The sequence below is a fragment of the Salpingoeca rosetta genome, assembly GCF_000188695.1.
Source record: "Salpingoeca rosetta unplaced genomic scaffold supercont1.18, whole genome shotgun sequence".
NCBI lineage: Eukaryota > Choanoflagellata > Craspedida > Salpingoecidae > Salpingoeca > Salpingoeca rosetta.
In genome coordinates, this window is record NW_004754916.1 from 535823 (window position 1) to 548322 (window position 12500).

The 12500-nt window shown below is 55.2% G+C and overlaps 5 protein-coding genes across 5 annotated transcripts in view; 3 read left to right on the plus strand and 2 right to left on the minus strand.

Moving 5' to 3' along the window:
- Positions 1–49: 49 nt before the first annotated feature.
- PTSG_06533 (uncharacterized protein) lies at positions 50–4215 on the plus strand. The gene is made up of 10 exons (XM_004991860.1): positions 50–162; positions 366–708; positions 976–1086; positions 1314–1583; positions 1743–1928; positions 2105–2178; positions 2402–2920; positions 3144–3266; positions 3491–3610; positions 3915–4215. Exons 1-10 carry the CDS (start codon positions 100–102, stop codon positions 4032–4034), a joined length of 1929 nt encoding a protein of 642 aa, XP_004991917.1. The 5' UTR covers positions 50–99; the 3' UTR covers positions 4035–4215.
- PTSG_06534 (uncharacterized protein) lies at positions 4145–5812 on the minus strand. Its single transcript, XM_004991861.1, has 5 exons — positions 5713–5812; positions 5544–5578; positions 5208–5364; positions 4814–4883; positions 4145–4624 (listed from the first exon to the last, which is right to left on the minus strand). Exons 1-5 carry the CDS (start codon positions 5782–5784, stop codon positions 4353–4355), a joined length of 606 nt encoding a protein of 201 aa, XP_004991918.1. The 5' UTR covers positions 5785–5812; the 3' UTR covers positions 4145–4352.
- Positions 5813–5846: 34 nt separating this feature from the next.
- PTSG_06535 (acyl carrier protein) lies at positions 5847–7438 on the plus strand. The gene is made up of 4 exons (XM_004991862.1): positions 5847–6072; positions 6240–6372; positions 6711–6798; positions 7047–7438. Exons 1-4 carry the CDS (start codon positions 5990–5992, stop codon positions 7124–7126), a joined length of 384 nt encoding a protein of 127 aa, XP_004991919.1. The 5' UTR covers positions 5847–5989; the 3' UTR covers positions 7127–7438.
- A 93-nt stretch (positions 7439–7531) lies between these two features.
- PTSG_06536 (uncharacterized protein) lies at positions 7532–10110 on the plus strand (the record flags this gene model as incomplete). Its single annotated transcript, XM_004991863.1, has 1 exon — positions 7532–10110. The coding sequence occupies exon 1, from the start codon at positions 7585–7587 to the stop codon at positions 10108–10110; it is 2526 nt and encodes an 841-aa protein (XP_004991920.1). The 5' UTR covers positions 7532–7584.
- A 923-nt stretch (positions 10111–11033) lies between these two features.
- PTSG_12451 (uncharacterized protein) overlaps positions 11034–12500 on the minus strand; it is a 7196-nt gene continuing 5729 nt past the window's right edge. The window contains exons 19-22 of the mRNA XM_004991864.1: positions 12157–12238; positions 11826–11943; positions 11487–11618; positions 11034–11300 (exon numbers count right to left, since the gene is read on the minus strand). Of these exons, the coding sequence (XP_004991921.1) occupies positions 11198–11300; positions 11487–11618; positions 11826–11943; positions 12157–12238 (435 nt within the window). The 3' untranslated portion in view covers positions 11034–11197. The remainder of the gene's footprint in view (positions 11301–11486; positions 11619–11825; positions 11944–12156; positions 12239–12500) is intronic.

Below are 12500 nucleotides of genomic sequence, written 5' to 3' on the forward strand. Positions count from 1 at the left end.
TTGTCGTGGGGTGGACAAACCAGTCTCTCGCCATCCGTCGTACTTGTCGCAGGGGATGTGAAGTGGATCCAAACGCGCGTCAACGCCGCAATAGCGGAGATGCCAGCAGATGTGCAGCGCTACTGGCAATCGCACTTGTTCTTTGCCGCCGACCCGCTTTCGGTGCGGTGCGCACACTTGCTTGCTTACTGTCAACGTCACCAGTGTCCCCACGCACCAAAGGCGCCGATTGTGCCCTGCTTTCCCCAAACACACACACACACACACACACACACACACACACACACACACACACACACACACACACACACACACACACACACACACACACACACACACACACACACACACACACACACACACAGGCAAGCGCCAGCGCCAGCGGCCTGCGCGACGTGCTGGTGCAGTGGCCGTACCTGCAGCGGCAGCTCACGTTCACCACAACCTCTGCATCGACCACGACCACGACCACGACTGCCACATCATCGACGACCACAGCAATGGGGACAGCAGCAGCGACCCACATCACTGTGCGACGGTTGGACGGTCACTTTCAGTTTTGCAACGTCGTGGCGTGGACAAACCACTCTCCGACAGATCCACGGCAGCCGTATCCACCTGTGCCCGCAAACGTCACGCTCGTCGCCAACGCGTGCGCGGTGCACACTCTCCCGGACCTCCGCCATCACTGGGCCGTCGTTCAGCCAGGTGGCGTGACGTGGTGGTCGAGTGGTGGTCGGTGTTGCTTGCTTGTTTGCGATCCCAGTTGAGTCTGGAGGCAGTTGGTTACCCCGTATCCACACACACACACACACACACACACACACACACACACACACACACACACACACACACACACACACACACACACACACACACACACACACACACACACACACACAACACACACACACACACACATTTGCTCATTCACGCATTCACTCGATCTTCCGCTTTCTGCCTCACCCAATACAGCCAGCAATGCCTCATGCTCGCTGGAAGCGATGGCGCGGAATGTTGTCAACGCCGCCAACGCAACCGCCGTCATCATCATGGCCAACAAGGGGCAGCCCCTCACCCAGATTGGTCGGTGTGTGTGTGTGTGTGTGGTGGTGGTGGTGGTGTGTGTGCGTGTGTGTGTGTGTGTGTGTCTGTGTCTGTGTCTGTGTCTGTGTCTGTGTCTGTGTGTGTATGTGTAGATTTGTGTGTTTGTGTGATTGCACAGGGAGCATCGCCTTGTCAGAGCAATTGTATCATGTGACACATCACACTTGCAGTCATCTTGTCCATGTCTCTTCCATCTGCTTTGACAGGCCAAAATGCGTTTGAGCAGGATAACGGCATTTGGAACGGCAACGACAACCAGGGATTCTGCACCATGATCGATTACAATCCCCAGCTATTGGAGCTCTTGCAGCACCTACAACAGCAACCCGAACATCATCAACAAGATGCGACAACCACCATCACGGGTGTACAGTTCACGACGCGTCAGGCGTCATCATCGCCGTTCGTCGCCATTGACAGTCGCGGTCGTCTGCAGGAGATTGGCGCCCTCATCAACCCGTCCCTCTCCACCATCGGTCTGTCAGCGATGTGTACGTGTGTATGTGTGTGTGTGTATGCATGTGTGTTGTGATCAAGCTGGACACAAACACTCACACTAACAAACACACATGCACCACCATACACACACACACACACAACTGGGCCCCTCCCTCTCTCATCCAACACGATCCCAGTGTATGCTGCTCAGGGCCTCGACTATCAAGCGCGCCTGCACCGCCGCGTGAGCGAATTCCACCTCGCCATTCCGCTGCTCACCGACGTCGTTGGAACATCGGCCCGTTCGTCCGTACGCATCCCATCGTCACGTGCCCTGTCCGCTTTTTCGCACGTGGAGCTCGACGCCCGCATGACGTGCAGGGGTAAGTCATTGTGAACCTGCGTGTGTGAACCTGCGTATGTGTGTGTGTGTGTGTATGTGTATGTGTATGTGCATGTGTGTGTGTGTGTGTGGACTTGTGTCATTGTGTGCATGCGCACGCGCTCTAAGCACCTGTCATCCATTCCCACGCCAATTCTCCCTTTTGCTTCCTTGCAGGCACGTTTGATCTTGACTGCGACAAGTGGGATCACGTGCACACTGTCGCCATGATCTGTGACAATGACGACCAGGTGTTTCACTCGTGCGTGCGTGCATGCGTGCTTTCGTGTTCATTCACTTCTTCACACTCCCAAACACACACACACATGCACACAAAAACATGCAAACACACACACACACACATGCAAACACACACTCACTCACGTCACACAAATGCACATACAGACCACCAATAACTTCCCCTCTCCCCCTCTCCACCTGCAACCCTCCTCCACATCATAATGCATGTTCAAGCCGTCTGCGCTGTCTGAGGCGAACGTGTCTCCACACGAGATTGGGCGGTGGATCACCCCATATCGCCGCCGTGTCGGGCGCTGGCTGACACCGGGCACGCGGCTCCTGGCCAGGCTGGACGAAGCAAGCACCTGCAACGTGTCCCTGCAGGCAACGGACAACGGCAGCCCGTGGGTGTTTTCGCTGACACTGCGCGCGTTTGCAACCCCGTCACAGGACGCTGAATGGATGGACGCACATGGAAACTTGAATGGCGATGATGCAACAAAAGCAGCAGCAGCAGCAGCAGCAGCGGCAGGGGCAAGAACGCGCACGGTAGCAACAGCAGCAACGACCACAAATACATCACGATCACAATCTCGCTCCTCGCTATCACCACCTCCACCGCCATCGCTTCGTCCATTCTTGGATGTGCCGCTGTTCAATTCGACGATCATCTCGACCTTTGATGAGCACTACAACAACCGGTCCACAATCACAATCACCGCACCACGCGCTTTCGCCACGGCCACCATCGAGGTACCGACGTGCTGTGATGCGATGGGATGGGATGGGAGGTGGCTGTGTTCCGGGAGTGGCTGCTGTGGTGTTGTCGTGGTGGAAGGAACGGTGCACATCGTTGTCTTGCAGTCTCGAAGCGCAAGTGACGTCCCCCCCCACACACACACACACTAACACACACACTAACACACACACACACACACACACACTAACACACAACACAAACGACCTCACGAGCAAGGCGCTGATCACGGGCCACGGGAGCATGGAGTTTGTGCCGAGTCGCCACTCATTCATCGTCAACGGCATTGCGTTCAACGTCTCATTCATGGATCCGCTCGACAAGGACGGATGCGCTAAGCACGTGAGGGCACTGGTGGTGGTGTTGGTGGTGTTGCGATTGTGTGATTGTGAAAGCTAGTGTGTGTGTGTGTGTGTGTGTGACATATATATATATATATATATATGTGTGTGTGTGTGATGTGTGTATGTGTGTGTGTGTGTGTTCGCACACCTGTGTTTTGTTTCCATGTGTCCGTACATTTGCATTCACCGTTTGTCAATCACTCCTTTTTGTTTCTTCCGCAGGTGTGGGCTGGGGTTGAGCCCAACGGACACGGCGCGTTTGAGTTTGGGCGGGACGGGTGGTGCAATGGCTGGCACGTGCCTCCAGTCGTCCTCGACGTCACAGCGGCAGTCAACAAGCAGGTAAGTGCGTGTGCGTGCGTGTGCGTGTGCGTGTTTGCGTGTGTGTTTTTCTGTGTGTGATTTTTCTGTGTGTGTGTGTGTGTGTGTTTCTGTGTGTGTTTCTGTGTGTGTTTCTGTGTTTGCGCGTGTGTCTCTATGCGCGTGTGCACATTCTGCCCCGTTGTACATGCCATCCATTCCGCAACAGGTTTCCTCCTCATCATCACTCACATGCAACGAATCGACTCCACTCCTCAACATCACCAACAACCAACACCCCCCCCCCCCTCTCCCATACACCTCCTCTGATCCCCCGGTGACCAAGACGGCGACAACAATTGCGTACCGTGCCTACCAATATGACGCGCACGCTGAAGCGTGGGTGGAACCGCACTCGCCCGACGGAGACATGCGGCTGTCATCCCACATCGTCTTCTGGAAGTGACACACGCACGCATTGGGGGTGCTGCGCAGTGCATGCTCTGTGTATGTGTGTGTGCGTGTTTGGTAATCGAGGAGCTGGTCTTCTCTGTGTTGTTGATTTCATTTCCACATTGTCTCATCTTGCGTTCGTTTATTGGCCGTTGCGGTTTGTGTGTATGTACAAAAGATACAACAGTGCAACGTCAACTATGCGCTATTCATTACAGTACAGCTGAACCACACACACACACACACGCGCGCGCACACTGACTTACTCACGCACACACACTCACACACATACACACACAAGGCAAACTCACACCAACACACCAACACACCATCACATGTCATCACCGAAGGACAAGAGCCCCGTGTTCTTCTTGCTGAGGGACTTGGCCAGCTTGCCCTTCTTCGCCTTTTTCTTCTTCTGCTGCTTTCCTCCCTTAGCCCCACCATCACCATCACCATCACCATCGCCATCACCAGCCCTGTCCTTGTGCTTGGTCTTCTTTGTCGTTGCGTGCAGCGTGCGCTTCATGTTCTCGCGGTCCTTTTGTAACCGCTGCTTCACTGTTGTTGCGTTCGCTGCAGACAGCACACCCTGCGCCCCCTCTGCCCGCACGCAGTGAGCGAAGGCGGGGAAGTGGAGGACACGTGGAGGGGGTGGAGAGTGTGTGCACGAGCATCGATGTGGGGTGGAAGTGAGCGTGAGTGGGCGCAAGGGCAAAGCGTCATGTTTTATCAAGTGCAGGCCGTAAGCATGGTTGCAAGCAGCTTCATGCACGTTGCACAGCCACGAACCTGCGCCAGCGAGGATGGCCTGCTCGGCCTCGGACTGGGTCAGGTCTCCCTTGTTCAGCACAACAACGGTCTGGCATGGCAAACCACACGCAAGCAGCAAACGTGTCAGTCATACAAGCACAAGCACACACACACACACACACACACGCACGCACGCACGCAGTGTCGCGTGTGGCTAGCTAGCAAGGGTAGGAGGGGTGGCAAGGTCAGGAAGGACGCATCTGCCACATGCACACCACTGTGATTGACCACACAGGTGTGCATGTGACTCAAGACACAAGCCTATCACATTGCAAACCCCACACTACTGCTCTGCCAACCGCACCACCACCACCCACGTCGGCTTGACCAACAACGCACATGTGAAAGATACGAACACAAAACACAGCCGCACCGGTTGCTCTTCATCTCTGACGTCGAGGAGATTCGGATCATCATCATCGTCATCGTCATCGTCACTGAACCGCGGGGCATCTCTTCGCTTCTTGTCAAACTTGGCGTTGAGGTCGTTGTTGCGCTGCTCCTCCCGCGATTTCAGGCCGTGCTTTGCTCTGCAGAAGCCATGAGCAAAAAGGAGCAGAGCCACCGATGAGATCTAACGTGCCACAGCAGCATGAACCTTGATCACACACACACACACACACACACACACACACACACACACACACACACACACACACACACACACACACACACACACACACACACACACGCAACACCAGCCGCTCACCTCAACTGCTGGATGAACGGTGCCTCAGCGATGCCCTGCATGATGGGTGAGACGCACAAACCGGTGAGCTGACTGCACACGGCCACAGCTACAACCCCCTCCCCTCTTGCACAAGGACACATCCATGACCACCACATCCCCCCGCGCAAACACAGGTGCACACACGTACCGTGTGCATGACGTTGACCTTGCGACCACCGCCACCTTTGCCCTTCTTGCCTCCTTTTCTTCCGCTCATCATCGAACGTTGCGCTGCTTTTCGCTGCTTGCTGAAAAGTGGCGGATGATTTGAGATAATTTTCTGTGAAAGAAGCCGCAACACACACATTCACGCACGCACACCACCACCCGATATCATCACCGCCAGCAACAGCGCTTGTCTTGACTGACGTCCATCACTGTTCTTCTTCGTGCTAGCCACACATAACAACAACAACACCAAAGTCATGTCTTTCCTTGCCCGTATTTCCCGAACCGCCGTTGCCGCCGTCCGCATGGCCCCTGCTGTCCGTGCTGCACAAGCAACACAGTACGTTGTGTGCGTGTCGTGAGTGGGTGTGTCGTGTGTGTGTGTGTGTGCAACACGATAACAGCATGCACGCGTTGTTTGCCCTTCATCTCCTCGTGCCCACCTCACTCTCAAGTCATCACAACTCACGCGGCGTATGTGTGTGTTGCTTTTTTCGTTATTTTCAGGCTTCAGGCGCGCTTCCGCGCCGTGCCAGCACTGCAGGCTGTGCGCTTCCAGGCCACCTTCTCGCAGGAGGACGTCGAGAGCCGTGTCCTCAACATTCTTCAGAACTTCAACGCCATTGAGAACAAGGAGAACGTGAGCGTTTGGTCTTGCATTGGTTTGTGCGTGCGTGCGTGTGTGTGTGTGTGTGTGTGTGTGTGTGTGTGTGTGTGTGTGCGTGTGTGTGTGTGTGTGTGCGCAGTTTGCGTGTTTGCATGGCTGTTGTTGGTCTTTTTCTTGTTCTTGCCGCTGTTGTTCTTGTGTTTGTTTGACTTGTCGTCGTCGTTATTGTTCTGCTGCCTCTATTATCCTCACTGCAACAACATGCCTTCCACGCTTGGTTATTGCCTCTCTCTCTCTCTCACACACACACTCTCTCACTCTCATATACATACACACGCGCGCACTACAACGGCGATTCTTTGGTGACGCAGGTGTCTCTCGATGCCCACTTCATCAACGACCTTGGCCTCGACTCCCTGGACGCCGTTGAGATTGTCATGGCCGTCGAGGACGAATTCTGTGAGTAAAGGGTGTATCTGTGTGTGTGAGAGTGTGTGTACGTATGCTTTTTGTGTGTGTGTGTGTGTGTGTGTGTGTGTGTGTGTGTGTGTGTGTGTGTGTGTGTGTGCCTGCCTGTGCGTGTGCGTGTGCGTGTGCACGTGTGTATCATCTTTGTGCGCGCTTCTCTGCGTGCATCCGTCTCTCAATTTCCTTCGCTTTCCATTGACCCACCTCTCCTTCCTTCTACCCTCTCCTTCCCTACGCAGCCGTTGAGATCAGCGACCAGGACGCAGAGAAGGTGCTCACTGCCCGCGACGTGGTGAAGCTCGTCATGGGCCAGGAGTAAAGAGACAAGCCAACCAAGGACGCGTGGTTCTGTGGTTTTGTGCTGTGTTGTAGTGCGACTCTTTGTATTTCTTTGACGTGCAAATTTGTGTGTGCGCATGAGGCATTCGTCGCGAGCAACGCGTGACGTTGCCGCATGGTGCATGTGAGTGACCAAGAGCTGGAGCTGGGAGGGAGGCGTTGAGCTGTGAATGTTTGGCGGTGTTGACGCGTGAGTGCAGCGTGTTCTCGTCAAGTTCACAAGCAACAAAGCAAGCAAGCAAGCAAGCGAGGTTGGTTGTGGAAAGTTGTGTGTGCCATGCGTGGATTTCGGACAACCAATGGCAGTGATCAACAATGTCCTGCCGGCCAACACACACACACACATGCATTCATACTCATACATGCATTCATACATACATTCATACGTACAGCACACACACACACATACATACAAACACACACATAAATACACACACAATGACTGAAGTGTTGAGGGTGAGCGAGTGGGCATTGGTTGCATCGCAGCTCGTGGATGAAGCAGCACCTGCAGCCGAACACATGGACGATGTCATCATGCGGTTGGTCGTTGCCAGCCGCGCGTTCTTCAACCTCATGCAGACGTGCCGCGAGCTGTACCACGACCTCCCATGGGCCATGCCAAAGTGGTGTCTGTCAGCCGTGTACCGTGGCAAAGGCGGCGTGATTGCGCACTGGGTGGACACGTTCCAGCCAGGCCTCGCACAGGCACAAGCCATTGAACCAGCTGCACTTGCCACAACAACCACAACAACTGCCACTCAGGCCACTGCATCCTTAAGGCCAGCAAGAAACAGCACACAGTGCACAGGGAGCGCGGTGCCGCAAGGTGACAGCGGTTTGGGTGTTGTTGCCTGGACAGAAACCCGCTTCCTCGTACACGCCTGGCTCGGCGCGATGTTCGACAGCAAGTGTGCGTTCCTGCGTGCCCAGCTGGCAGCACCTGCATCGCTTGAGTTCTGGCGCAGCTTCGGTTCCTGTGGCCACATGTATTTTTCCGACCTGAGCTACCTCAAGCTCTGGGCAAGGGAAGAGGCTCAAGCCCGAGAGAAATGCAAAAACGCAACAGCGACGCTGGACAAGGCCGGTGAAGTATCGCAAGAACAGCGCCAACCACGAGTGCAGCCACGATCCAAGGGAAGCAAACAAGCGGAGGAGAAGGTGGAGCAGCAGACGCACCAGCATCCCAAACAGCCAACAGATCAAGAAGAAGAAGAGGAAGACGACGACGAAGAAGAAGAAGAAGAAGAAGAAGAAGAAGAAGAAGAAGAAGAAGAAGAAGAAGAAGAAGAAGAAGAAGAAGAAGAAGACGAACAACAACAACAACAACAACAAGATATTCGGCACGATGTCGCCCTCGTGCCGGAAGCTCCTGCTCGGCCATCGGCACACAACCGTAAGCGGGAGGCATCACCAGTACCGTTGTTGGCTCCAGCAATGTTCTCCATGACAGCAGTGCTGTCAAACCAGGACGACATTGACTGCCTCCACCAGCTTCGTACCACGCTGCTCACCCATGCACGAGGAAAGACCCTGCATTTGACTGCCGACGTGACAACACCGCTGCTCACGGTGTGTAACGTCGAGCGCCTAATCATCGTCTCCTCCTCCAAGGTCTCAATCGAGAGCCTCTATCTCAACGATGTCGACATTGTGATGTGGCACCCAAGTGCCGTGCAGCGCGCCATTCAGGGAGACCTTCAGCGCGTGCGCCGCGTGACGCTGAATACGCCCTTTGGCTTGCACGATATCGCTGCGCTTGCGGGCGTGCCAGAAGTTCACCTCTGCAGCAGCCCTCTGCTCCGACAGCAGCATGTGTCCGAGGCATCCGAGGCGAATGTTGACACAGACATCACCACCGACCTTTCCCCATTGCTTGGTGCGAGCGAGCTTGAGATTAGCGACTTGCCTGTGGCCCATGAACGGTCAGTTTTTGATGCAGCGCAACGCATCACCCTCTCTTCCACAAAAGTGTCGACCACCACGCTTGCCAACGCCACCAGCGTCAAGCTGCTCAATGTGACCGTGCTCCCAGGCCTGCTGCACCTTCCAAAGGCGACCGACATACGCGTCATCGATTCTAACGTTAACGGAATCACGTGCCCGGCCCGCATCAATCGCCTGTATATCCACAGTGAAGACAGCCGTGCCGTCGGGCCAATACCTGCGTTTGAGCACGCCAATTTGGTCCATCTCAGTTTCCTGAGCGCGCTCCTGTCACGCTCGCAACTGGCTGACCTTGGCGGGCGGGCCGACGTGCTGGCGTTGGAGGACTGTGTCAAGGACATCAGCGACCTGCAGGTCGTTCCAGACCACGTGTCCGTACATGTGCGGGGCGTGAATGTCGACGCACCAGCACCGCCATGCGTGAAGAAACTGCAATGCCGCCCACCCGCCGGCTTTCAAACGCGGTTCGTGGCGCACGTGCCGCGCCTAACAATTGATAGTGACCCCGGTGCTCCCCGCATCCGCAATCTCCATCTGCTCTCCAAGCGCCAGCAGCTGTCGCTGCGTCTCTGTCCGTTTGACAAGGCACACATCTCGGACTGCAAGCGGCTGCTCTTGTGGAGGTGTGTTGGTACCGCTGCCGTTGCCTCTGTCAGCTTTCTGGAGGTTGAGTCCGGTGTGGTTGCCTCAGAGGGAACTGGTGATCACGACAACACCAAGCTCCACCTGACGCATGTACGCGACGTGTCCACATGTCGCCTGGAGCTGTGCCACATCGAGGACTTTGCCTGCATGCAGAACGTCCGGCGGCTCGTGCTGGGCAGGTGTACCTTTGACAGCGTCGACAACCTCCCGCCCGTGGACTCGCTTGTCGTGTGGGGATGCACCATGCGAGACGAGACGTGGAGTTGGCCAAAGGTGGTCTTGACCAACCGGTCCCCAGAGGAGATGCGGCGCATCCTGCTTGCAGGCAAAAGAAGCATCAGTGTCTTTGACAGTGACGATGATGATGACAACTGACGAGGCAAGGCGGGAGAGCTGCGTGCGTGCGTGTGTATGATAGATGATGTGTGATGTGATGAAATCGAATCCTTTGTGAATTTGTTTGTGTATCCATCATGGCGGTAGGAAGTTGGAACCGCAACACTGCACGCTGGAGTTTTGTTTTGTTGACGATGGCCTGTGTGTGTGTGTGTGTGTGTGTGTGTGTGCTATGATTTAAAAGTATTTGTCACTTTCACAAGCGGTAAGCATCCAACACACACACAGACACTTCCGAGCTTGCTCGAGCTCCCAACCACCCGATGACATCATCCTATCATCGTGCACGACTGAGCATTGCAGTGCAGGCCAGTGTGCTAGGAAAAGATGCTCAAAGGGATGTGACATGCCTGAAAGAGAGAGGGTGTGTATGTGCGCACGGGGTTTGTGGTCTTCCATTTGCCCAGGCCCTCCCCCTCTTCACCACTAAGGTTGAGGGAAAAAAAAAAAAAGCCGAACTGAAAACCACGGAAGAGAATGCGGCTCGCATCCTTGCTTAGACCATCTTCAACTGTAGTGTAGACGCAAACACCCATTTCAACCAACTTTGCACACATGTTCCAGGCACCCAACCCTTGCATGACGTCAGCGAGCTGAGGAGCTGAAGGCCTCCGCGGAGCAGAACCCGAATTCAACATGCACAGCGAAAGGGGGCTGGGGCGGGGTAACCTTGAAAGGGAGGAACAATTCGTGTGGCTCACCGAAGGCCCCAGTTCGCATGTTGAACATAGGACGCAGTCCATCCAAGACAACCAAGAGATTGCAAGTGACCACATGCGATGACTGCTGCCCGCATGCGCGCGTGTTGTGTGTTCCCCATCACATCATCCAGCCCCTTGTTCCCATTCATCTCTCGAACTCAATGCCACCACTATCGCTCAACCAAATCACAGTGGCACCAGTGCTGTGTGTAACCGTTTACTTTTGTCTCGCTCGAGACGTCCCGAAGCCACCGCCACCGCTACCGACCACAACCACCCTCCATCGGGATGACACAACCACACAACCACACAACCAACCAACCAACCAACCAGCTCACCACCCAACTCAGGTACACCTCTATCTCTCACTCATACACCCATCTGGAAGGCTTCTTGTTCTGCGCCACCTTGTACAGCTTGTCGACGGGCGACAGCAGCCGCGCACACCGGCGCTCACTGCCAGACCCGCTGATGGGTGGTGGTGGCGGTGGAAGTGGTGGTGGTGGATGGCAATGGGGGAACGTATGAGTCGTGAGGCGGACAAGTGGGCTGGGCATTGAAGCATGGTAGCCTTGCCAATAATGCGGTGGCATGCTGTGATACCCGCTCTCACTCACAGACACAGACACAGACACAGACACACAGACACATTACCTTTGTGCGAGGTCTGCAATCTCTGATGGGGTCTTCAGGATGACGGATTCGCATGTGTCCAGCAAAGCCCGCAGGTGTGCCTTCAACACATCCACCTCGTCCCGCATCTGCATCTCACGCGTCAGCTTGCGCCTGCGCACGTGCGTGCGTGTGTGTGTGTATGCAAGTGTGTGTGTGTGTGTGTGTGTGTGCGTGTATGTGTGTGTGTGTGAGCGCGAAAGAGACGACCAAAACCATCCACGTCACACCCACAGCCAATCCACGTCACACCCACAGCCAATCCACGTCACACCGACACCCACAGCACACTGCCACCACCATTCACCACCGCCACCGCACCAGAGCGTGGTGTTGAATTGCTTGTAGAGGGCGGCGTCGACGGTGTTGACAGCCAGGATTTGGGTGCGCAGCGAAGCAGGGATCTTCCGCTCGGGATACAGTGCATCCACAGTCACGCCTACCACCAGGCACGATGCACGTTATGATGGGGGGTGAAGAAAGGAGGGGTGAGATGAGCGTCACGTTGAAAGGCGGCACGGCAAGATGAGGAAAGGGTGATGTTTGGCAAGCGACTGCGCTTGCATTTGTGATGTTGTCATGAATAACGAAGAAGCCAGCAGTATAACACAGTGGCACGTGCACGGTGTGATGTGACACCACACAGCCCCACCCTTTGGGACGTTGGGGTTGTTTGGATGTGCAATGTACTCGACATCGCGCCGGCTCCAGCACAGCAGCCGGCGCATGTACAGCTGCAGGCGGCAGGCGGTGGTAGTGGTGATGGTGGCGGGGACAGCACGCGCATTGGTGAGATGAGATGTGTGGAGAGTGTGCATGGGCATGTCAAAGCACAGGAGGGGAGCAAGTGAGCATGGAATTGGAGATTCACATTGCGTGAAAACATGACACGACATCAAACAGTAGTGAAAAACAAATCCAACGTGCAACGTCCTCCGCATCCACCCACCTCCTCCACCTCTTTCCCTCAACAGCACACAGAACTCTTCACTCCCC